Source organism: Euleptes europaea, chromosome 8, assembly GCF_029931775.1.
Source record: "Euleptes europaea isolate rEulEur1 chromosome 8, rEulEur1.hap1, whole genome shotgun sequence".
In the NCBI taxonomy this organism is placed as follows: Eukaryota; Metazoa; Chordata; class Lepidosauria; order Squamata; family Sphaerodactylidae; genus Euleptes; species Euleptes europaea.
Window position 1 is genome coordinate 62,653,608 of NC_079319.1, and position 27,215 is coordinate 62,680,822.

General features: G+C 42.4%; 1 protein-coding gene across 1 annotated transcript in view; it reads left to right on the forward strand.

Moving 5' to 3' along the window:
* Positions 1–27,215, forward strand: part of DOK6 (docking protein 6) — a 259,727-nt gene that overhangs the window by 139,848 nt on the left and 92,664 nt on the right. The window contains exons 4-5 of the mRNA XM_056854359.1: positions 19,135–19,254; positions 25,471–25,660. Coding sequence (XP_056710337.1) covers positions 19,135–19,254; positions 25,471–25,660 — 310 coding nt within the window. The remainder of the gene's footprint in view (positions 1–19,134; positions 19,255–25,470; positions 25,661–27,215) is intronic.

Consider the following 27,215-nt stretch of genomic DNA (forward strand, 5'->3'; position numbering starts at 1 on the left):
ACCTTGGTGGATGACATGTGCTGGGAGATGGACAGTGGGGCGCGGCCCTGTTAATTCTCCTGGACCTCTCGGCATCTTTTGATACCATGGATCACTGGTATCCTTCTGGATCGCCTTTTGAGACTGGGAGGCACTGTTCTGCGACGGCTCTGGTCGTACTTTGAAAGTAGGTTTCAGGGTGTGGTGCTGGGGGACTAACATAAGAAAGGCTTGGCAGCGCCACACTGGGATGCTGAAGGGGCCTTCCTCCAGCATCCCACTGGCGTAAAGCCTGGATCAGAGCAAGGTCCATCAAGTCCAGCAGTCTGTTCACACAGTGGCCAACCAGGCCACTGTTTCTCTGCCCCTTGGCCTTTGAGTTATGGGGCTCATCAAGTTTCCATCTTGTCCCCCATGCTTTTCAACCTCTATGTAAAGCTACTGGGGGAGGTCATCTGGAGATTTGGGCTGAGCTGTTACCAATAAGCAGATGACACTCAGCTCTATCTTAAACACCAGCAGATCCCAGGGAGGGTATGGAAACTGCAACCAGGTCCTAGAGGCAGTTTTGGAATGGATGAGGGCTAACAACCTGAAACTTAATCCTGACCAAACAGAAGCCTGGCCTGGGAAATGGGTTATTGCCTGTTCTACATAGGGTTGCACTCCCCTTAAAGGAGCAGGTTTATGGCTTGGGGGTGCTCCTGGACCCGGACCTCCTGTTGAATACAGTGGTGGCAACATTGGCCAGGGATGCCTTTCACCAGCTTCACCAGCTGCGGCTCTTCCTGGGCAGAAAAGATGTTGCCACTGTGGTGCATGCCCTGGTAACATCTAGATTAGGTTACAGCAATGCACTCTACGCAGGACTGCGTTTGAAGACTGTCCAGAAGCTACAGTTGGTACATAATGCTTCAGCCAGAGGATTGACTGGGGTGGGTTATAAGGACCATATCACTTGTCTTGTTCCACCTACACTGGCTTCTAGTTTGCTTCCAGACTCAATTCAAGGTGCTGGTATTGACCTTTAAAGGCCTTTTTGGCCTGGGACCAACATACCTTAAGGACCACCTTATCCCATATGAACCTTCCAGCTCCCTCCAGTCATCCTTGGAGGTCCTGCTTTGGTTGCCCTTGCCATCTGGGCTAGATGGGTGGTGATTCGAGAAAGGGCCTTCTTGGTCATGGCACCAAAACTTTGGTACTCCCTCTCTAGGGATATTTGTCTATATCCCTTTATTGGTGTATTTGGCCAGCAGGTGAATACTTTTTTTGCTTTGTATGGTATACCCCCAATAATGGTATTGGTCCTCCTTCTAGTGCTGTTTGTCTGTGTGCTTAATTTAATTTTATATTTTAACTGTTTAATTAATTGTTTAATTAATTTAATTGTTGAAATGTTTTATGTTCTTACGTTTGCCACCTTGTAGACCCTGATTGGGTGGAAAGGTGGCATAAAAATGTTTTAAATAGATTAGGATTGGTTGTTCCCTTAGTTAACAAAAATCTAGCAATAAACAGAAGATTTTCTATTTCATATCAATTGTGGGTAAAAGAAAACCACATGTAATGTTTAGCTAATGAAGTTTAAAATTACCCTGCAAGATCAATTGTGTCTCTTTGTATGTGTTTTTGCATTCTGTGTGATTCAAAATTCCTTATTTTCTTACATATTGCTGGTTATAAATAAATATTAAGTATCCATGCTTGTGCCCATTTAGGATTGTGTCACACCAATGATTAGACCATTAATGAAATTGTTGATTATAATTTTAGAACAGTGGTGGTAATTTTTCATTGTTCACAATGAAGAAAACTTTTTAAAAAATTTGCTCACTCGGGTTAAGCCAGACAACAAAGCTTCTTATCTATGAAGGATATAATAATCTGAATGACGTCAAATGCCAGTGGCATCTGTCACATTTTAAAAATGAAAAAGCTTGCAGAGCTGGGGCCTTTTGCAATAAAATCAAAGGAAAAACAGCTTGGCTCCAAATATGTTATAACTTGCTGATTAGCCTAGATAATGTTGCAACTGCAAAACAAAACAAAAAGTAGAACCATGTTGAACGGAAATACTATTTTTTTTAGTTTTCTTTTTTTTAAAAAAAATATTGCACATTCCTGTGGAAGTGAACAACAACCATCATCTGCCTTTTTTGTAGTGGAAAAGAGCAGGAGTCCAGCAGCACCTTAAAGACTAACAAAATTTCTGGTAAGGTATAAGCTTTCGTGAGCCACAGCTCACTTCTTCCGATACAGCTAGAATGATATGGTCATTCTAGCTATATCAGAAGAAGTGAGCTGTGGCTCACGAAAGCCTGTACCCTACCAGAAATTTTGTTAGTCTTTAAGGTGCTACTGGACTGCTTTTTTCTACTGCTATTGACAAACTACCGTAACAGCGCATTCTTAACTTCTGAGGGCGAAAGTCCTCAGGAGGCCAGGAAGGGGCTGCACCGGCATTGGGAGCCTCTGTGCTGGCGTCCGGGCTACTTACACCACCGTAAGTGGCCCCAACGCCAGCAGGGAGAGCCGGATGCCAGTCTCTGGACACTGCATGGCAGCGCCACACTGGGATGCTGAAGGGGCCTTCCGCCAGCATCCCACTGGCGTAAAGGCCCGCATTCCAGGAGGCTTCCCTGGGGGAGTTCCCAGGGCGTTCCGGGGGCCGGGGCTGCCTGTTGGCAGCCTCCTGTCCCCTTTCGCCCCATTACACCAGTGCCAAGAATAGTGTTGCTGCACCTGCTTTTTAGCAGGCCCAGCCTTGCTGTTCTCTATTGGGCAAAAAGCCCCATTTAAACTTTAAAAACACACAAAAAGGCTTTTTAAAGGTTTTTGGCAGCCGGGAAATTGGTTTAGAGGTGGCGCAGCGGCACCTCCTCCATGCTGTCCCCGGCCGCCAGAGGCTCAAGAATGCACTGTGACACAGCTACCCGTCGTGATCTGCCTTTTTTGCAGTTTCTATTTATTTGTAGGGTACGGTTGCCACCTCCAGGCTGGGAAATTTCTGGAGATTTGGGGGGAGGATCCTGGAGAGGGCAGCGTTTGGGGAGGAGAAGGTCCCCAGTAGAGGTATAATGCCATAGAGTCCACCCTTCAAAGTAGGCATTTTCTCCGGGGGAACTGGTCTCTGTAGTGTGGAGATTGGTTGTAATTCTGGGTGATCTCCAGGCCCCACCTGGAGGTTGGCAATCCTACTATGGGGCTTGCTTAGGACAATTGTTTTTTGGTTGATTGTACCTTCATGGCCAAATCATATTCATGTTTATTTAGAAGGAAGCCTTATTGCTTCAGTGGTGTTCACTTACAAGAATACAGCTATAGTCTTTTGAATATAAATCAAGTTTACGGTGCAACCTAATACAGGTTTATATGGAAGTTCCACTTTGTTCAGTGCAAAGGATTTCATGCCTAGTTTATAAATGGGATTAGTGGAGGCACAGATCTCTGTGGAATGATGTTATGCAACCCAAACTAGAGATTCTTCCATCTAATCTCAAATATTTAGGAGCCAGTTAAACTTAAATGGTGAGGAAAGGCATTTTGCATATTCTTAAATAAACCCTTTCATTGTTATTGCTTCGGTCAGCCCAATCCTGAAGGGAGGGCAGATCTGCGGCGGCTGGGAGCAGCACAGCCGTGCTGCCTCCTCCAAGACTTCCCGTCCACCATGGAGGCAAAAAAAAGCCTTAAAAAAATAGAGGCAATGGGGGAAATCCCCCATTGCCTCCAACGGTGCTGTGCCATGAAAAAAAAGGTGGCGCAGCTCCGCTGGTGCTCAAGGGGGCGTACCCAGGGTGAAATGGCTGTGGAAGCTGCCTAAGGGCAGCTCAACCCCCAGGAACGCCCTCCCCCATGCCTGGACGGGCTTTCCCTTCTGGGAAAGTCAAGCCGGCGTGGATGTGCCAGTGGCGGGGGCCAGCAGTACATGGGCACCAGCATGTTTGCCCCTGGACCGCCTTAGGTGCCGCCATAAGATGGCACCTAGGCCGGTGCAGGGTCACACCGGCTCCAAAGGAGCTTCACCCCCCCCTTCAGGAATGGGGTCCTATATCCTAGGACTAAGACTTGGCATTGAAACAGGTAGCCAGGTCTAATCATCGGGGAAGCCTCAATACACAACATGCCCTTTTTAAAATTTAAAATCCCTCCGTGATGTGCTAGAATGATTTGCTTTTGCAACATTAGAAACAAAAATGTATGTATATATTTTCTGCTATGGTGCCAGACCATCCAAGGCATATAGACACAAGGATAATTTTTCTCTAACATGCTCTTCTCTGTGAGTTTAAAAATTCAAAATGCCTGCCTGTTTCATCCTAAAGAGTCTTCGTATCTTCATATTTCAGTCCTTTTTGTTTTTGCTAGTAACACTATTTGCAATATACACACAAGGGTCTTTTCCATTTTCTTCTATAATGAATTACAAACGTGTGTTTGTTTGTCATAGCCTCCTTTTCTCTGTTCACATCCTGCTGTTGTACTTTAAATCCTAATCCAGTCAGTCCTGGCAAAATAGATTAAATACATTTTGACATGTTCCACTGGATAAGAGTACATTCACTTGTCCCTCCCCCCTTTTTTACCTCAATGAGGATGTATTCATTCTCATCAGACATGCCTTAATCCAGTCAGATAACCACAGCTGTCTGGCCAGCAATCTCAAGAGACCACAGTGCCTACTCAAAACTCCATATGTATCAAGCAAGGAACTGTCGGTTTGTGCTCAGGGAGACTGGGATTTTATTTGCTGAAGAGAGAAAAGAGAGGCACTTTAAAAAAATTATTATCAACAATGGTCCAAGCCACATTTGATTAACTCTGCTACCTAGAAGCACTTCTTGTAATTCTGTACAGCTCATTTTTCCTAAGCTTCACAATTTGTCATTCGAACTACAGATAAAGACATTAAAAAAGAAAATTCGGGTAGCAGACTGAGTGATTGAGTCAGGTAGATCTCTGTGGTTTGGTTTTGACGTTTGGAAAAGACTCGCCAGGCTCATCGGTCTGCCTGCATCCGGGTTAGAATTGCCACCTTCCCCAGGGCAAAATTCTGGCAAGGGGTCACCAAAATTTGTGGGTCAGCCAGAGGAGAGCTGCTCACTGCGGGGCATGGCCTGGCCACCATGTACATGTTTCCTTTAAAAGGCCTGGGCATGACTTGCTTTGAACCAGCTTCCACATCTGGGTCCAAATTGGCTCGCGTGAAGACTACTCAAAATGGTGGAACATTTTCATCCCGTTATATAACCTGTGTGGAAACCAGATCAGGCATGTGTGTAGGCTTCTCAAAAGGAAACAGTCTGCATGCCGTGTGCGAGACCTGAGTTGGCTCACACATAGGCTATTGAAAGGGACCCAAACTTGAAGAAGAGTTGGTTTTTATATGCTGACTTTCTCTACCACTTAAGAAGAATCAAACTGGCTTACAATCTCCTTCCCTTCCCCTCCCCACAGCAGACGCCCTGTGAGGTAGGTGGGGCTGAGAGAGCTCTAAGAGAGCTGTGACTAGCCCAAGGTCACCCATCTGGTTTCATGTGTAGGAGTGGGGGAAACCAACCTGGTTCTCCAGATTAAATTCCACCACTCCAAACCACCGCTCTTAAGCACTACACCACGCTGGCTCCCTTTAAATTGCCTGTGGATGGGTCTGATTCAAATCAGCCTGCCCATAGGCAGGCTGCCCATTGTTCTCATCATCAGCTCTAACTTTGTCATATGAACAAAGAGGAGAGCTGAATGTAACGTAAACATGATGATCTGTTGAGTTTTGAAGGGGAAAAAACCCAGCCTGTGAGACAGGGAACTTCTTCCTGCACTTTTATATATGCTGGCCTCCAGTCAACAGAGCTGTTCTCTGTCTCGCGCAAAGGCATGACTTTATATAGCACTAGGGAAGATAGTGCTGATGCACCTAATGGTCTCCTGAACTATTGAGAAGATTGAATACCAGCTTCCCAGTATTAATTAAATTTTAATTCTGGTGACCAGCCTTTCATCCAAAATTGCGGTAAATTGCAGGCCAGGTGGCAACTCTGGTACAGACTGATCTCACTTTCTGTAGGCGGTTGAATCATCTGTTAGGGCAGGCAGGGCCTAGTGGACTTTTATCTGAAAATTCTTTATTTGAAACAGTGAATGATAAAACAGGGAATGTTTTATTTTCTGTAATATGATCCATGAAAGAAAGAAAAAACACGAAAACTTCTGGGGCATCACAGACCAGCACAAACAAGTGTCCTAGACAAAAGAAGCCCAATTATCTTGACCACATCTGCTAAAATTCCACAAGGAAAAGCAGGGCTGTTCAATTTTCAATGCTTATCCCACCGTTAAAAAGTTTTGGACTGAAATAGATGTGTAAATTATTTGTTTCCATAAATGTGAGCACATGTACAGCTTTGAGCATTGTGTGTGGGTTAAGTGCCATCAGTTCACTTCCAACTTATGGTGACCCTATGAATCAGTGTCTCCAAAAGGTCCTATTGTTAACAACCTTGCTCAGATCTTGCAAATTCAGGGCAATGGCTTCCTGTAAAGAGTCAATCCGTCTCCTGTTGGGTCTTCTTTTTGTGCTGCCTTCAACTTTTCCTAGTGTTATTGTCTTTTCCAGCAAGTCTTGTATTCTCATAATGTGGCCAAAGTACAATAGCCTCAATTTAGTCACTTTAGCTTCTAGAGAGAGTTCAGGCTTGATTTGATCTAGAACCCACTAATTTGTTTTTTTAGCAGTCCACAGTATCTGCAAAACTCTTCTTCTAATGTATCAATTTTCTTCCTTTCAGCTTTCTTAATTGTCCAACTTCCATACCCATTCATAGTAATGGGGAATGCTGTTATATGAATTCTCTTGATCTTGGTCACCAGCAACACAGCCTTACACTTACTTCATTTGTTATCATCTATATTTGGTTTTATATGACAGATTGTAATGGCTGTCCGCAAAGAGTAAACTTTATCGTATCATTTTGCATCGTATCGCATTGCATTTAGATTTAGATTACCATTTTTACCCATTGCAGGATACCATTCAGTTTTCCAGAACTGGCATTCTGAACTGATGGTTGAGTCCATGGGTTCTTTAACTGCTGTGGATCTGTGGATTGTCTGACATGATGGAGTTCATGGTCATAACACTTCAAGCAAACTTCAAGCAAATTTACAGTGGCATTAGATCAATCAGATCTTGAACTCCTTACACAATCTAGCTACAGAGATTGCACCAAATCTGAAAACTGCAAATGTAACCACAGACTAGATGGAAATTGTCTGAATCTCAATTTAGGTCTGCCACATAAGTACACTCAGGATCAAACTATGCACATGCGTGTGTGGTGGTAATTCCAGTAACACGAGAAAAGTATTTTGGGAAGAGAGCATTTGAGACCAGACAAGTGGCAGGATGCTTAACCCTTTTCTCGTTCGTATTTTTTGTTTTGCTCTAAATTGGAATCCCAATGAGTTTTTCCCCCTCTGCCTAGCTGAAAATAAACCTTTTAGTTTATGTGATTCTTAAAAGTGGGGTTTTTAAAAATAAATTAAGTGATGTGTTTATTTTGCATGTGATGGCCTTCTCTCATAATTGTTGTCATATATGGACTTTTTTTTCTTCTCTAGATAACATACTGCGAGTCTCTTGAACTTTAGGAACATCTACTTATTTTTCTCGGACACAGTTTTATGTAACAATCGTACTGGTGAATGTGAATATCTGTTTAATTTCACCAGGCATATTCATCACAGGGGTTACATATTTTTCATATAAATTAGGCAGTAGGTCTTGAGGTATCCTTTGTTCTCAATTTTAAATAAGGGTGATGGTTGTGTAGCATCTTTTTTTATAACAGAGACAGAACTAGGTTGTGGTTGACAAGGAGACAGAGGAGAAGATTAAGTGAGCTGTTTTCCTATTTATGGGCTTTAATGGAGAGAGCAAAAGAGGGCAGGGAGAAAGAACATGTCCTACCCATCCCCTCCATCCCCGGCACACAGTGATGTCACTATATATTCAGATCAGTTGGTTTTGGAATATTATCACACTGTCTCACTGGAATTCTACAGCCAGCAAGAAAAGAATGTTGTTTTTTACTGGTGCTAGAGTAGCTGTAAAGTGAGGCAGTCAATGGCATCAAATAGGCATTTTAAAACATCCGTACCCTCCAAAGCAGTAGAAAAGAACAAGAGTCCAGTAGCACCTTAAAGACTAACAAAATTTCTGGCAGGGTGTGAGCTTTCATGAGCCACCGCCCTGCACAAACTTTTGTTAGTCTTTCAGGTGCTACTGGACTCTTGCTCTTTTCTACTGCTATTGACAGACTAACATGGCTACCCATCATACCCTCCAAAAGCTGCCTTTATATTTAATACTTGGGGAGAAGGGTGCTTTTGAAAATTTAAAGCATCACTGAGTATTGACATTGCCCCCATGCTATTTTGCCTAAATTAGGAATGAGCGGCATCAGCAACAATTAACCAGAATATTTATGTCTGCTATCTCATCCTTCAGTACCATTACTGTCCCAATCCTTTTCCTTCTCCTCCGGCTTTGTAGGGATTGTGATTTTTCACAGAGGACAATGAGGTGGACTGAGAATCTAAGTATGACAAGAAAAACCTACCCAGTCCTCCCAGGTTAAACTGTACTTCTAAGCAACGAATCATTCCTTCTGCTTTTGGGGGGGAGGGGATAATATGAGAAGATGAATTTATCAGACAATGGACTGATTTTCTGTGCTTCTGGAATTAACAGGCAAAAGGTATGTGTACTTGTTTTATCAATTCATCTTCTATAGGTGGGCTTCACTGTTGTTTAGTTATTGAAATCATGTTTGTATGAAATCCTTTCTTGGGACATTTGTGCCATATACCTGCCCTAGAGAAATTGTTTCAGCTTAACCCCACTGCAGTACTAACCCCAAGGAACAAGTGGAATTGTGTTCCCGAGAACTGTCTGTCAGGCTCGATGTTAATACAAAGGGGTGGATGAGTCAATAGAATACATAATACATATAATGAGTCAATAGAAGCCAAACTGGGTGGCGTTACACAGGACATAGTTAGTTATTCCCCATCATTGATATTTTGTAGTATTGGAAAGTAAGATGCACAAAGTACAATTTGATGTCTGAAGAATCAATGTAAATCTTTCCATTGCAACTACAATTATTTATGAGAAAATTAATCATGTTTTGATCTGTTACTCAAAGAAAATACAAGGCAGAATATGAATCAAATCTAATATCAATGCGTACACATGCACACACAAAAACCCTCTCATGGGATGTTTATGCTAAAGACTTGAGTAGAATCAGACAAGCAAACATTCTATTCATTGGTCTGTGTCATTTAAAGTTAGGGAAATGTACATGTTCTACATGATTTGGGTCTAGATTTGGGTCTAGATTTGGGTCTTAATACTGTATTCACTTATTGCAAACAAATATTAGGGTTCTAAATTAATTTATTTGCAAATATTATATCCTGCCCAGCAGTGGAAGTTTGCTGGGTGACTTTGGGCCAATCCCATACTCTCAGGTTAACCTACCTCACAGGGTTGTTGGTGAGGATACAATGGAGAAGAGAATGATGTAAACCACTTTGGGGTCACTATTGGGTAGAAGGGTGAGATATGAAATAAGTAAATAAATCAATAATGCCTATGTTAATTTCCAATTGAGGATGGGGCGACCACTTTGGGGCCCCTAAAATTGAGCCCCCTGACCAAAACTTAGCCAAACTTCGATGTTCATGCAAAGAAAGTCCCTTGCAGCTACACTGCATATTTGGTGACTCTACCTTGAAAAACACCTCCTAGAGCTCCTAAAAAACTTTCCATAGGGAAAAGCCTTGGCAAAGCCAAAGCTGAAAAAGTGGAATACCTATTCAGCTTTTTCGGCTGTCAACTATCCGGCTTAGGCTGGTTTCCTGGTTTTGCTGTTGGCTGAAAATAAACCTTGAAAATGCCGAAATTGCTTTTTTCGGGTTTATTTTCGGTTCAGTAAACCCTAGGCACTATTATCACTAAACTGCTGTGTTGAGCCAAACTGGTAAGGGACATCTCTCAGCTTTGTTCCAGCAGGCAAAGCACCCCATCCGTACGCCAGCTCTGTTGGTTCAATCTTGTAGAATGACCTTTGAGCCTCAGTGTGTAATATACCTCAGCTGATACAACAGCCAGGGAGATGAAGTGTGAAAGCATTAGCACTTGTTTGACACCTTGTTTTACCAGCCCTAACAGTGATAATGCTCTCGCTTTCACCAGCAGTAATTTCAATCCAGCAGAGAAAAAAGTGACAAAAAATGAACTTCTTATTTCTGCTTAGAACCTAACTCTGATGATGTTCTCTATAACCAACCTAAGAAAATCAGCACCTTCTGTAAATTAACGTTATAATATATCGAAGTATATCTCACTGACATATGTACTAATTTTTGTGTAGTGTGAAGTATAGCTTATATTCTGAAAGAACAGCACTACCTCCATGCCCTTGTCTCTTAAAACCTCTTCATCTTTATCAGGGTGATTTATTTCAGCAGTGTGAAAACTGTTATATTTTTCGTCCCCGGAAATGGGAAGAAAAGAAGCCTCAGTGCAGTTCTATGAAATACAGTTTCATCAAAACTAAATGAGATTTTGCCTTTTTGTAAATGTACACATGTAACTAACATATTTTAAAGATTGTCATGACATTTAGGTCTAAGAAATCTTTGTTATATTTATGATTGCCAATATGTTAAATTGTCTAGAGTGCTGAAGTTTTAATGGAGAGACCCAGGTTCATATCCCTCATGAGCCATTAGGGTCACCTTGGCCTAGCTTCTCTCTCTCTCTCTCTCTCTCTCTCTCTCTCTCTCTCTCTCTCTCTCTCTCTCTCTCTCTCTCTCTCTCTCTCTCTCAACCTAACTTGATCATAGGGTTGTCACTTACATAAAAGGATGCGACTTGATTCGCCGAGTCGCGCATTGCTGTCCTTCGGGTAGGCTCCAGGAGGAAGGCAGGCTCATGGGGGAGGGGCCATGCTGCTCTCGCCCTTGCAGGCGGGGTGCGGCTCACCTCCCATGGCTGCCAGCCACCGCGGGCCGGTGCCAGGGAGTGATGTCGCAGCGACTGCTCTTTCCCCCTCTCCCCTCCCCGCGCCTAGTTAAGGGAGCGCAAGAGGGTGGAGAAGAAAAGTTGTGTTTGCCTAAATGTTTTGAAGAAAGGGCGAAATAGTATGACAGTCAGCTTTTTAAAGGATTATCTTTTATCCATTCATAGGAAAGAGTTTAGTCGACTTCTATCAATCACATATATCAATGTATCATGAAAACCATAGGTCACAACATAAAGGCCTTTAATATTTTACTCATTTGATGTTAGTGGTTTCAGGATTATCTGTGTGGCAGTTGTACAGCACCTAAAAATGCACATATGCCAGTAGACTTAGAAGGGGGCAACTGTGTGTAGGATGTCACTGTTAGACAGAAAACGGGTAGTTAGTAGTCTTAAGTTCACTTTTATTTCTCTTTCTATAAATAACTTCCTTGCTTTTGCAAATTGGATTGCAGAATAGTAGACCCAACCAGTGGTAATATTACTTGTTCCCCCTTGCAGTAATAGGCAGTCAGACAGCCCTGTACATGGAAGAAAGGAGGTAGAAATAAGGGCTTAAGATAGGCTTAACATATGCCCACTGGCCACAGCAGGCCCTTCCCACCATTGCTCAACTGGGTGGTGGGAAAACTGGGGGAGGGATACAGAGTGGATGCCAGTGTCCCAACCTGCTGATGTCGCTTTCAGTATAACCAGAAGTGACGATAGTGCATTCAGTAAATTCAGTAAAAACCGGTCTTTGTCAGGTACTTTTTCAGTGAAATACACACCAGAGAATCTGACTGGCTAGTTGGCTAGCCCGATCCCAAAAAATGCTGAAAGAAATGGCTGTATTCAGGAATGCCGATTTCCAGGGCAACAGGAGGCGGGGAAGAGGCATCTTTGGAAGGCAAATAGGAGAGCAGAGAGCCTTAGGGGGAGCTCTTCTGTTTGCCCAATGGCTGCAATTCTTTGACAAGGTGGTCCTCCCCCTCCCCCATTGCAGGTTTCCCAGGGAACAGGAGGAAGGGGGGAAGGAGGCAGTGACAACTGGAGTGGCAAATAGGATTGTAGGTTACAAGGAGCAGTGTTCTTACCCAATCTCAGAGGTTATTTTATGGCTGGTTTTCTTTCAAATTCTTCTGTTCATGGGCAAAGAGCAAAAAAAAAAAAAACAGGTTCTGGCTGCAACTACACTCCATTTCAGAGAGAGGTTTGAGGGTATGCACTGCTAAGCTTGGCTTCAGCTGCTGCTCTGAGCTTCTGGAGCAGTGTTTCTCAACCAGGGTTCCCTGGAGCCCTAGGGTTCCGTGAGAAATCTGTAGGGGTTCCGCAAGAAATGATGATGAATAGGCTAACCATATGTAAATCATATGTAATCATATGTAGGGGTTCCCTGAGACTATTTCAAGGGTTCTGCGAGGGTAAAAAGGTTGAGAAACGCTGTTCTGGAGGTATGCAGCTGCTGCCTGCAAGTCTGCTGCCCGTGACTGGAGCTGCATTGGATGCCTGCCTGGAGAAAATCATTGACTGTTTTGAAAGAGAAAAAAAGAATTGTTTTTTATTTAAAAAAATTGGTTTATTGATATGGCAGAACACCACTTGATCAGCGACGTCTGCACTTGCTGGAAATCCACCTATGCCATGCTTAACCGATAGGTGGAGCAAACTTCCTTGACTCTGTGATTGAGGCTATGCAGGAAGAGAGCCGGCGCAACCAGGTTGCTCTCATCTGATACGCGGTTGCTCTCATCTGTTACGGGAGCGGCTGTGGCTCAGTGGTAGAGCCTCTACTTGGCACGCAGAAGGTCCCAGGTTCAATCCCAGGCATCTCCCGCTAAAGGGACTAGGCAAGTAAGCGATGTGGAAGACCTCTGCCTGACACCCTGGAGAGCCGCTGTCAGTCTGAGTAGGCAATACTGATTTTGATGGACCAAGGGTCTGGTTCAGTATAAGGCAGCTTCATGTGTTCATGTGGCAACCCTGGGTCTGGGCATTCCTATGATCCAAATGTCTAGTGAGACCATGGCCACCCTTCTGAGGCCAGCTGTAGGACATTCAGACATGCTTCCAGCAGTTCTTTCCACCAGTATGCTTTATGGCAACTTCAAAACAATTTTGCTTCACTGTGATTCAGCAGAAGAAATGCTGATTTCTAGAAAATGCTGTTCTATTTCAAGGCCTAAAGGAGAAAAAAAAAAAAAACGGGAAATGGCTGTGTTTTGTAATTTCTTTGTCCATTCTAAGCTTGGCTGTAAATTGTCCAGGTAATTAAAAAACAGTTCTTAAATAAGCACAGAAGTGTCTGCTTGTGTGTACTCTACTCTCTGTACATTTACCTCTGATTGTATGAGTTGCTTCCTCATCACAGTGATTCATGGACTGTCATTAGTTTATGCTGAAGAAGCTTTATTACTTTTTTTCTTGACTTAAGGAGCTTTGCAGTTTCAAATAGTGAGAGCGTTTCAGCAGAAATTCTGATGATTATCAATATATAAAACCATATTTTACTTATGAAATGGAAATATTTTGCTTCCTTCAGCAGAAATTATACTTACTACATGGGGCAAAAATTGTAGACAGTTGATGCAATGGGGTCGTTGGAAAATCAAAATATTTCTCATCAGCCCAAGGAATTGTACATTTGCATCAGTTAATATGCCGAATGCAAATAGAAGCTTTTGTGACAGGGGTCCTGGGTACATGGGTATGGAATGTTCCAGTTTTATTTAACATAACAACAATCTATACCTATAACAAACAGGGCTAGTGCTACAGTACCATGTGGAGTTAATATCTCATGCAATATGCCAGATGTCCACAATTTACCTAGCTACATAAAGTAATGTGTGTTGTGTGTTAAGTGCCATCAAGTCGCTTCCGACTCATGGCGACCCTATGAATCAATGTCCTCCAAAATGTCCTATCATTAACAGCCTTGCTCAGATCTTACAACTTCAGGGCTGTGGCTTCCTTTATTAAGTCAATCCCTCTTGTCTTCTCATAATGTGACCAAAGTACGATAGCCTCAGTTTAGTCATTTTAGCTTCTAGGGTCAGTTCAGGCTTGATTCGATCTATAACCCACTGATTATTATTATTTTTTTGGCAGTCCACGGTATCTGTAACACTCTCCTCCAACACCACATTTCAAAGGAATCTACTTTCTTCCTATCCACTTTCTTCATTGTCCAGCTTTCACATCCATACATAGTAATAGGGAATATGATGGCATGAATTAACTTGATCTTGGTTGCCAGTGACACATCTAAATAATAGCAATGGCATATTATTTAGTAGCTAACTGGAAATTCAGGGAATCTTAGATGAGAAATTGTCATTGTTGGGCTTCTTGCAGGATATGTTATTAGATCTTGGGGAAACTGAAGCTTTCACCAAAATTACAAAGCACATTAAAGAGCTTGATTATGACAGCATTACTTTTCGTGCTCGCCGCGTTTGTTCATCCCAGTTCTTCGGAATACCACCACCACGTGGTTTGCCTGCTTATAATTATTATTTGACAACTCCTCGTCTTTCTAGAGCCTTCTGTTTAGCTAGACTGAATGCTAACCCCTCTATGGTTATGCAGGGCAGGAATTTGAATATACCATACCCAGACAGGACCTGTCCTTATTCTTCTGGCTCTATTGATTCATTAGTTCATGCCCTCTTGGAATGCCTCTTTTATGAGGAACTTCGATCACATTATATCTCTCCCCTTTTAACATTTAGCGGTGGAGTCTGATCTGGAGAACCGGGTTTGATTCCCCACTCCTCCACATGAGCGGCGGAGGCTAATCTGGTGAACTGGATTTGTTTCCCCATTCCTACACATGAAGCCAGCTGGGTGACCTTGGGCAAGTCATTTTCTCTCAGCCTCACCTACCTCACAGGGTGTCTGTTGTGGGGAGGGGAAGGGCAGGTGATTGTAACCCGGTTTGATTCTCTCTTAAGTGGGCATATAAAAACCAACTCTTCTTCTTCTAATGCCTCTGTGTCTGACATAATGCCTTTTTTACTAAGTGACAGGGATCCCAAGGCTACATTGTCAGTGGCAAGATTTGTTTCAGTCCTTATATCCCTCAAACATTAGATATATGCTGCTTAAGATAAGTGGATCAAGGAGCCTCTGAGGGAGAAAGGAAAGGAAAGGAAAGGAAAGGAAAGGAAAGGAAAGGAAAGGAAAGGAAAGGAAAGGAAAGGAAAGAAATTTAGGGGGAAAGGCACTTTGGCTTTGTGTAATCAGCCAGGTTTGTCTGCAAGTGACAATTCTGATGCAAGAAAAGCAGTGCAAAATGGGGACTGCTGGTCCCTTTATATCTCACCTCACCTTTTAGACCTCCAAGTTACCAAAACAGAATGCCTGAATAAAGGAGCTGTAGAATTTGAGGGTTCTTGTGGCTACTAATATGTGCCTTGACATGTATTATTCTGTGGATATTTCATGGTGTTTTAAACTGCCAAACCTAGGCTCAGTTCTTCACTGCTTCACGGTACAGTGATTACTAATAATTAAGCACAAATCGAGCACAAAGGTTAGCCCAAGGCATTTCTGTTGGGGTTTTACCTTCCTTTTCCAAAAGAAGCAGATAACCATAATAATACCCTTGGGATGAATTACCTATTCCAGTTGTGTTGTGTGTGTTTTTTTCTTTTTCTTTTTGGCAGCATGACTAGCAAAGTGGCTGTTTAACTTTGTCCTCTTTGGTAGTAATAAGAAACAGTATCCCAAAGTACAACCGAATACCTTATGGTTTTCTTTCTGTCGACAAAAAAGCACCCAGGGTAGAAAATAGGCTCACCCCACATCACTACACTTCACTTCAGTGGGAGCAAAAAGTAGTGTGTGGAGGGGAACAATGTCATGAAGCTCTAGGAATTACCAAAATCTCTATTATTTTTGCAATAGAGATCAGGAAATTCCTAGAGTGTAACAACCTAATTTCTAGGTACAGCTGGAAGTGATGTGGTGATTTCACTCTATCCCCCATTCTTTCTCCTGCTGGAAAGAAAAGAAGCTGGCTAGCAACCCTAGTAGAAAACCACTTAGAAATCTAATAATTTTTCCATTGGGGTAGTCGTCCCTTACAATATTGGAGTAGAGAAGGTGTGAAAATACCTGGAGGTACAGAAATGTTAGAAATCGTTAATTTTACATGAATTAGGTGTTTTCATTTAAAATTGATGAAACTTTGTTGATCCATATACTGTTTTTGTTGTTCCATTTTAAAAAAAATTTTTTTTTTTTGAAAGCAGAGCCGGCATGGTGTAGTGGTTAAGAGCGGTGGTTTGGAGCGGTGGTCTCTGATCTGGAGAACTGGGTTTGATTCCCCACTCTTCTACATGAGCAGCAGATGTGTAAAAGAGGTTTACCCACTCCTACACATGAAGCCAGCTGGGTGACCTTGGGTTAGTCACAGCTCTTAGAGCACTCTCAGCCCCGCCTACCTCACAGGTGTCTGTTGTGGGGAGGGAAAGGGAAGGTGATTGTAAGCCACTTTGATTTTCCTTAAAAAGGTAGAGAAAATTGTCATGTAAAAAACAACTCTTCTTCTTCTAATTGGTTTGTTATTTAACAAGCAATAGGGCAGAACTGAATCTATGAAAAATAAAAATTCTGTGTCGTATCACATTGTGTTTTCAAGCTCTGGATGTTTTAAACCAGGTTTATTGTTTTAGTTATGTCATTATGTTTTGCGGTTCTTGACAATAATGCCATTTGTGTAGTTGTCAGTCTGCACAGTAAATATGAAACAAATTCCAGAGATGGTATATTAGTCCACCACATCAAAACATAAAAAAAGTATTATGGTACCCCCAAGGATTAACAGATAGAAGAAGAAGAGTTGGTTTTTATATGCCGACTTTCTGTACCACTTAAGGAAGACTCAAACCGGCTTACAATCACCTTCCCTTCCCCTCCCCTTTGAGGTAGGTGGGGCTGAGAGAGTCTGACTAGCCCAAGGTCACCCAGCTGGCTTCATGTGTAGGAGTGGGGAAACAAATCCAGTTCACCAAATTAGCCTCTGCTGCTCATGAGGAGAGGGGAATCAAACCCAGTTCTCCAGATCAGAGTCCACCGCTCCAAACCACTGCTCTTAACCACTACACCATGCTCGCTCTCTCTAGAGCCCACTTCATCATGTTTATGAAGTGTGTGCACACTTGGAAAATGAGTGCATAGGCAACAGGTCACATTTTTATTTCACAGACCCACACTGAAGATATACTTACAGTTCAGAATTACACCCTTTTGTACACAGAGTTGTCTGTGTGTAAAGTGTCGTCAAGTTGCAGCCGACTTATGGCAACCTCTGGTGGTTTTCAAGGCAAGAACCTAACAGAGGTGATTTTCCATTGTCTCCCTCTGCATAGCGGCCCTGGTATTCTTTGGTGTCTTCCACCAGGGCTGACCCCGCTTAGATTCTGAGATCTGATGAGATCAGGCTAGCCTGGCCCATCCAGGTCAGGGCATAAGCGGAGTTAACCATTCTAAACTCACAGATTTAAATGGACTTAGAAGGATGTAGCTCTGTTTAGGACTGCACTTTTCATGCATGTAATGAAATGAGAACCAGCCATAAACAAATGAGAACCAACCATAACCACTTTTACCATGTGAAAATTGTTTATCACTATAGATGATACATTTATTTGAGCAAAGTCATAAGTTCCAAGGTCAATGAAAGCTGTTGAAAACAGATTTGAAAACTTTAGCCAGGGTGTATTATAGAGAGTTGCATAGTTGACTGCCATGATGTTTTAAATGTAAGACAGATCTCCATGAGGTGGGGCTGTAGTTCTGTGGTATGTCACATACTTTATACGCCTAAGGTCTGAAATGCAATCTCTTGACATGACTGCTTGAACAGAATGTGGAAGCCACTTAGGATTGCCAACCTCCAGGTGGTGGCTGGAGATCTCCCACTATTACAACTGATCTCCAGTTGTCACAGATCGGTTATCCTGGAGAGAATGGCCGCTTTGTTGATTGGACTCTATGGCATAGAAGTCTCTCCCCTCTCCAAGCCCCACCCTCCTCAGGCTCCACCCCCAAAATTTCCAGGTATTACCCAACCAGAGCCGGCAACCCTAGAGCCACTTCTAGTCATTCTGAGCTAGATGGACCAGTGGTCTAACCAGATTAACTTCATATGTTTGTGTAAGGAGGCATAGCCTGCTTCAAGACATAATGCAGATTTCTCCTTACCAATCAGTGACTGTTTTGTCATCCAATTCTTTCTCTCGCCACACAAAATCTTAGAAGTCTGTAAGCTGAATCCCCACTTTCAAAACCAAGATATCCTTTTTTCTTTTTGTAGGTTGGATAAATCCTCATGGAAAATTTATTTCCTCACAGAAATAAATTTCCTCACAAAATGCAAGATAAATAAATCAATGTAGAACTAATCCATGAAGGTGTAATGTGTGATAGACTCTAATATTCTTATTCTAGCAAAACTGTGGTTCCTTTGATGGAATCCATCAATATCTGACTTCTTCAAAGAGCCCATTATAGTTAAAAAAATAGTCATCTGAAAGTGAGCATGAAACACAATGCTTTTTTGGACTTACGTTTTTTAAAAAACCTCCGTATTCTCTCCCTCTTCTGTTACCGATTATTTCACTTAGAGAGTGACTGTACTGGATATTGCAGTGGCAGGAAAATTAATAATATCAAAGGATGATCCATACAGCAACTGCAAAATAATGTGGCTAACAAAAATTGATTGTGTGAATTCATCATCAGAGGAGAAAAACTGATAACGCCTTAATGGGCAAGCGATCAGATTTCCAGCGCAGTAAATACTTTGCAGTTATTTTTTGCTCACTGTTACTCAATTTAAAAAGTACTCATGGATATTTCTTTAACAAAAGTCAATCATAAATCAAGTTGAGGCATTGTGTTGGGTGTGTGCCTGCACCCCATGTGTGTGTTTACTTTCTTTAAAACTGGAAGGTGTGGAATGAATACTCTGCAAATCACATACTATTACCATATTCCACATTCTTTTGAATTAAATACCCCATACACTGCTTTATTTATTTGTGGCTATTTTGTTTGTTTTTTTCTTTCAGAGCTTGAAGCAGAGGAGTGGTGCAAACATCTGTGTATAGAATGTTTAGGAACCAGGCTTAATGATATAAGCCTTGGTGAACCTGATTTGCTTGCTGCTGGAGTTCAGAGAGAGCAAAATGGTATGTGTTGTTCTTGTTGTTTTATATCATTTAAAGTATTGGGGGGGGGGAAATTGGTATAAAATTGTAGTATCCTGGCTTGTTTTGTTTATTCTTGGACATGATCTAGGCGTGGGATTTGTAGCACTTACATATACAGAATCATTAAATCATGCATGTGGTTTTGTTGCACATGAATATTTGATCAAGGTTGTGATGCAGCGTAGGATTTGAAGTGTTTTATAATGTGTTCATGGACCAAAGCTTGGCACAAAAAAGGGGATGTTGGGGGCTTTGATTAATTTACATGAGATGAGTTGACAACAAAGGTTTTTAATATATTGTTTATTATTTATTTATTTAAAATATTTTATTTGCCGTCTTTCTCCCTTGTGAAACTTAAGGAGACATACAATATACTTATTACAAAAACACATTAAAATGATATAAATAAAACAACCGTTATAAAAGCACATGAAAGGTCACAATTTAGATTTTAAAACTCCAGTTAGGACTGCCAAGACATAAAAAACTAAATCAGTCAAATGCAGTCCTGAATAAAGCGGTCTTCAGCTGCCTCCTGAAGATTGACAGCGAGGGGGCCAGGCTCATCTCCCTGCAGAGGTTGTTCCATCATCGTGGGGCTGCCACTGAAAAGGCCCTCGCTTCTGTGCCCACCAGACAAGCTTCTTTGATTGGTGGGACCATCAGCAGGGCCTCTCCCCGTGATCTTAATTTCTGGGCAGGAATGTATGGGAGAAGATGGTCCTTCAGGTATCCTGATCCCAAGCTAAGTAGGATTTCAAACGGCAAAAATAACTTGAATTGTGCTCAGGAGCGGATCGGTAGCCAGTGTAATTGTTGTAGTATAGGGGTCATGTGCTCCTACTAGCTGGTCCCGACCAGCAGTCTAGCCACAGCATTCTTCACTAGCTGCAGCTTCTGAACGCTGTTCAAGGGTAACTCCAAGTAGAGCGCATTGCAGTAGTCCAGTCTAGGTGTAACTAAGGCGTGGATCACTGTGGCTAGATCTGGCTGAATCAGGAACAGTGACTCACCAACCGAAGCTGGGCAAGAGCACTCTGAGTCACTGCACTGCACGATCATTGTCATGTCAAGGGGTGGGGGGGAATCTTCCTGGAGGAGCATACAGTAGATGTGACAGAAGTTCCCAATTTTCAAAGTTACAACACAATACAATACCTTTATTGGCATCTTGAAATCTATTTCAATTTTCAAAGTAATATCTGGATTGAACATGCTAGAACATAAGTACTAGATCTGAAATCTGCTGTTGCTGATCATTGGTGACAGCACTTTCCATAGTGGACTAAAGCAACTGTCAGTAGCATAGCTAGGAGCGAAGCACTAATGGAGTCCAGTTTATACATGTATCACAAAGGTAATGGTGCGCCAGGCTGCCATCATAGCCATAATTAAGGGCCTGCTCTATATGCAGGCAGGTTATAAGTATTAATGTATGAATTTATTTGAACAGACCCCGGGACTGATACTTCAGTGCAGCATTAGACTCCGCTGCCACTAACAGCTGACAGGTGCTAGAAGTGAATTAAATGTAATTAACATGTTTACTGTCCTGTAGTAAATAAATGGAATGGAACAAGCACAATTAGTCAGGGAGCCAAGGGACTGCCGAGTAAGGCACACCCATAAGAAAGCAAAGAAGCATTGTGCTATTTAAAATGGGAAGAGTGAGTGAAATGGATCCTCCTGTTATATCTTGTGATGAATCGTTAGGAATACTCCCAGATACTGAATTTTGATAGATGCCCTTCAGTTTGGAATTCTGTATTTAACTGAGCAGAGTTAAAGCTGTAACTCTAGACAGCATATCTGACATTTCTACCTTAGTCTGCCAGATAATGTGACTATAAACTGTTGATTAATGTATTTACACAAGGTAAAAGTAAAGGTCCCCTGTGCAAGCACCGGGTCATTCCTGACCCATGGAGTGACGTCACATCCCGACGTTTACTAGGTAGACTATGTTTACAGGGTGGTTTGCCAGTGCCTTCCCCAGTCATCTTCCCTTTACCCCCAGCAAGCTGGGTACTCATTTTGCCGACCTCGGAAGGATGGAAGGCTGAGTCAGCCTGAGCCGGCGACCTGAAACTGACTCCCGTCGGGATCGAACTCAGGTCGTGAGCAGAGCTTTGACTGCAGTACTGCAGCTTACCACTCTGCGCCACGAGGCTCCTTATAACATATCTCTACAATAGGTAAATTCCCTGAGATTGTTTCACTTTCAAGCTGCCTTTAAACGAACATGCAGAAGTTGGTTGTGAAAAGTGAGCACACTTCCCTTTCCTCTTCATCTCAACTTGAGAAGGGAAGAGTATTAATGGCATCCTAGTAACCTTTTTCATCATGAGGGCTCCTTGGCCGTAGCCTGTCTAACTGTCTGATGACCAGCTTTGCCACTCCCAGGCTCTACATCCCTAACCTTTGGGACCACACTTGGAATACTGTGTACAGGTCTGGTCACCTAAAACAAGGATATTGCAGAGCTTGAGAAGGTGCAGAAAAGAACAACCAAAATGATCAGAGGACTAGAGCAACTGCCCTATGAGTAGTGGTTAAAGCGCTTAGGGCTGTTTAGCTTGGAAAGAAGGTGATTAAGGGGAGACATGATAGAGGTCTATAAAATTATGCATGGTATGGAGAGAGTGGGCAGAGAGAACCTTTTCTCCCTCTCTCATAATACTAGAACGCAGGGTCAACTGCTGAAACTGGAGGGTGAGAGATTCAAAACTGATAAAAGGAAGTATTGCTTCACACAACACATAGTTCAGTTGTGGAACTCCCTGCCCCAGGACGTGGTGATGGCTGCCAACTTGAAAGGCTTTAAGATGGGTGTGGACATGTTCATGGAGGAGAGGGCTATTCATGGCTACTAGTCAAAAGGGATATTAGTCATGATACATACCTATTCCCTCCAGGATCAGAGGAGCATGCCTGTTATATTAGGTGCTGTGGAACACAGGCAAGACAATGCTGCTGCAGTTGTCTTGGTTGTGGGCTTCCTAGAGGCACCTGATTGGCCACCATGTGAACAGACTGCTGGACTTGATGGACCTTGGTATGATCCAGCATGGCCTTTCTTATGTTTTTTTGGGACTCCTAGAGCTGGGAAGTACCTCTCCAATGATGAGTTGACTGAGCTACCCTCCAGTGACTCACCAATCCTGCTGCTCTCCAGCCAGAGGCGTTTGGTTGTTGTAGCAACTGCTACAACAGTTGGTAGATCACCACAATTTCTGCATACAGCTGAAGCTTGTCAGCATTGCCACAGATAAGATGCTCTAGTTGCCTCAGTAACCAGCACTGGTGGCCATGGCATAGCTATCACCTTTCTCTTCCCCACTTTGTTGGCATCTTTGACAGGCCAACAGCAGAGACAAGATAATGGTTCTGAGGGTATCAGAGATGCAAAAGGGACACAAAGGTTATATCATATATTTACAGGTGCAGTAGATCCTTGACATTCACAGAGGATTCATTCCCAGAATCCCCATGAATGGCAAAATCTGGGGGAGGCAGGGTTTTGCTGTCTTCTAATAGTAAAAAAAAAAAAAAAAGGTTCTACCTACTACCCCAAAATAGGTTCTGTCATAATTCCGTACAAACATTTTGGCCTTGTTCCAACAACACAGCTTCTGCATTCGATACCATCTCCGTGGATTGGTTCCAGTGATCCATGATCAGGGAAGATCTGTGATCCTTGTGTGAGTGAATCACTGGATCCAACCCCATGTCTTTTCTAGGCATATCTTGTTTCCTGTCTCCTACATCTTCTGTCTACCCCCCCCCCTTCATTCTGTTTGCACATCAGAGCTGATTTCTGATGCAGCATCTGGTTAATGCTGAGCTAGCTTTGTATCTGGCTTTCAGAGCCGAATGATTTGTGAAAGTGCTCTGATATAATCTGGAATCCTTTTTAGTTTCCAGTTGTGAGCTTGTGGAGCAAATTGGTTGAATGTTGTATCCAGTTTTTAGGAATTCCTCTTTATGACTTAAAAGATCATGGGCAGTTCTTTCTTTAATCTTGAGCTGCTTGCAAAAACTGGATTTTAGAAGCACTATGATAAAAGCATGTAGAGTATGTTCACCTTTATACCTAGGTTTAATGCTGCCACAATCTCTTCCAACCTACTTTGATTTCCTGACAGTTACACACTACAGACAATTATTTATGTTGGCTAGATTGAATGCCATTCCATCAGGGGAGCTATTGCATCGTTTAAATAAGGTGCCGTATTCTGAGCGAGTGTGTCAAGGTGGCTATGTTCAAATAGACACTCTTCAACATTCACTATTCAGCTGTGACCTGCTCAGTATAACAAGAGATAGATAGATAAAACCTTTTATCCAGGACCCTAGGTGTGAACTGGATAATTTGAGGTTTCTTTTAGCAGTGTTGTCCTTCAGTGTTACTCCTTCCTGGGCTGGAGGGGCTTTGGAAGCTGACTACCATCAGCTCCATCCCCAGGAACACCCCCACACACATCAGCGCCGCATTTCTCTTCTGGGATTTAGGTCTCAGAGAGACTGCAGCATCAGAGGAGCAGCGTGCAACTCTGGGGTTCCCAGGTGTCGACAGAACTGCCCCCGCCACCAGCATCAGTGCCTCTTATCACGGAATAAGAGAGCACTTAAGCTGCCGGCGGGGTCACGCCGCCTCCTGTGCACCTCCCGCCCATTTCTCAGGAATGGGCTGTGACACTCTGTTTTGTATGGAGATGTAAACATAACCAGCATAAGCTGATGCACACAGATAAATGGAAAAAGACATGTCTATTAAAGGTAAGCAACTGGAAGGAGTAGCAGATTTAAGGCACACTGCACTTGGGCTGAAAGCAATGAAAACCCAAACTGCACAAAATGAAATCAGAATATCCTGCAGTGGAGAGAGAGCCTGCAACACTTGGGAATTCAGCCTTAAAATACTCATTGTAAGACTGACACCCATTAGTGTGATTAATGAAAAATATAGCTTCAAAGAAGAGGATGGATAAATGTGACATTGAGTGAATCAGCTAAGGGGGCATCAGTGGGACAAAATTAAATGGACTGAGACAGAAAAAATATTGAGAATGACAAGTTTACTTATAGCCATGTGGGATCTTTAATCTTCCTTTATATGGAAAAGTTCTTTGGCTGCACAGATTCCTCAAGTAAACCTTTCTCAATCTCTGTTCCCTTGGTAACATTTTGCATGAACTGTCTCGCTCGTTTTTGACATATTTCTTTCTCACGTTGTCAAAAAGTGACCAAAATTTTGTTTTAAAAAGAATGTAAAGGTTATCTAAAATAGTGGGGAGGGAGAGTGTTGCACTTATAGAGCCAAGAGCCCCTTTGAAATGCTTGCACTGGGTTGTGAACATCTTTCTGATCCTTAGAACTGGTTGGTTTTCTGAACAAGTTTGCAGACTCTCTTCAGCTTAGAGGTTTCCAATTTTTAAGTTTACAAGGTTATACGTGGTTTCTGTCACAAGTGTCCAGCTGATGTAGACCCAGGTCAATGAAAATGTCTCAACTGGATACCAGAGCAGCCAGATGGGGGAGGGGGGCATCTTTGTCAGAGATGAAAGACAAAAGCAAGATGTAGATGAGCTGATGTGAACATTGGGCCCATCTTGGGTGGAATACAAATAATGACAAGCTGAAATTGTAGTTGAAGCAATTGTGACTCGGACATACTTCTCTAGGATCACTTAGAAATAATTCAGATCACTTCTACACTAGTTCATTTATAGTTGGGGACATTCGGAGCTCCAGGTATCAGGCCAATCTGGCTACCTGGATCCTTGGATGGGAAACCACCAAGGAAGACAAGGGTTGATACACAGGGGCAGGCAATGGCAAACAGAAATCTCTTGCTTTGGAAACCCTGCGGGATCTCCATAGTCTTAAGCAAAAATAACTTGCTGGTTGAAATTATAATAATCGGAAGTTAACGATGTCAGAATGAATTATTCATACATTTTATAAAAGTCACTGATAGTAGACAGTGTTTAACTGTTTCATTGTTGAAAATCTGTTACTAAAGATAAGGTCTCAGCTATGTTTCTACATGTATGAATAAACCAGTTCTGATGTATTTAAGAGAGTTAGTTATGCATATACTTCTGTTATTAGACAAACAATAAATTATAGTAATAATTCAAGCTGGTCATAATTTTCACTGATTTCATTGTTTGATTTTTCCCCCCTCAGAGCGATTCAACGTATACCTTATGCCTACACCAAATTTAGATATCTATGGGGAATGTACAATGCAGATCACGCATGAAAACATCTATCTCTGGGATATCCACAACGCTAAGGTGAAGCTTGTCATGTGGCCTCTGAGTTCTCTAAGGAGATACGGGCGTGACTCGACATGGTTCACATTTGAATCTGGAAGGTAAGAAAGATGGAAGCATGACAAATAGGCTTATTTACATACTTTACTGGCACCTTAACAGGGCTGTCCGTATGATGCAATTTCAAGTACTTGTTTCAAGTGGAAAATTCAAAAGCAGGAATCTTTTGAACGGTCTGCAACATCCATCTCTATCCATCTATGTTTTTTTAAGAGCTTCTGTACGACAGTTTTTTATTAATTTATGCAGGAGATTCATTTTTATTTGGATTGATTTGATTGTTTATAAAATTTATATGCCGACTCTCCAGAACCTGCTCAAGGCAGCTCACGAGTCAAACAATAAAACAATACTAAGAAGCCAGTAAAAAAAAAACAGTGACCTGTGATATGGCAATAAATTAGACGATACACATTTGGGAGAAAAATCTGCAGTTAAACAAGTATTTAATTGCTGTTCTTGCGCTCAAGGTCCATTTTCATGGCTACAGTAACATTTATAATTACAGGCTATAACCTTGAAAACAACTGAGGTTATTATAGCTATCGAGCTATATTATTAATATTGTTATTATCCTCTTTTCACTTTACCAAGACGTTGCTGTCTTTTTTTTTTTCTCAACAGAAAGGTGCACAGATAGCAGGGTTGTGTGCACCAAGAAGTTCAGGTTTTGCTGCAGGTGTCACATATCTGGCATATCTTTTATTTGCCTGCCATTCTTCCAAAGGGAAGTTTTGGTTAGACTGGAGTGTAAATGGCAATTAATCCTCACAACACAGATGAAGGAAAGGCTATCATTTTTTTCCCATGGTGGAATGCTCTATGAAAGAATTTCTCATCAGATAGTGCCTATCTAAACATAGCCACACCTTTCTAAGGTTGTTGGCAGCAAATCTACTAATCTGGATGCAGTAGGAAGTAATTCAGTTCAGAGATACAGTTCACATAGCCACAGTAGTAAGAGCTGCATTACATAAATAAGCTGAAGGAAAATTCTGCTGGTTGCTTTGAAGTCTTCCTTCGGAGTATACATACATTCCTAAATTGTTTCCCATGTTAAGTATTGTTTCAGTGTTTGAATTACCCAGATAGGATCATAGTTATGCTCAAATTAGTCTACTAACAGCGCATTCCTGAGATCTAAGGGCGAAAGCTCTTAGGAGGCCAGGAAGGCGCTGCGCCGGCATCCGGGGCCCCAGTGCTGGCATCCAGGCTACTTACGCCGGCGTTAGAGGCCCCAACACCATACCTTCTCTTAATTGCACATTTAGATGAATAAAACTATGTCATTTCCTTTTTCTGATACAAGAGAGTGTGGTGCTTAGGATATAGCCCCTTGTCACTCCCTTTTCCAAACCCACAAGTCTGTTCACAGAAGGAATACTGTGAGGTGGTGCCCCCTTTACCCCGCCACCTGCTGGGTTCACAGTCATATGCCTCTGAACAGTGGTGGCTTTTTCAGCCTCAGAATGGGTCGAGGAGGATGAACTTGTACCTCCTTTCCCCCCCAGCTTGAGTGTTCCCCATCCTGGGTGAACCCCTCAAGCCACCATGCCTTTTGTAGGGGTTGCTCCACCCCGACCCACCCACGACCTC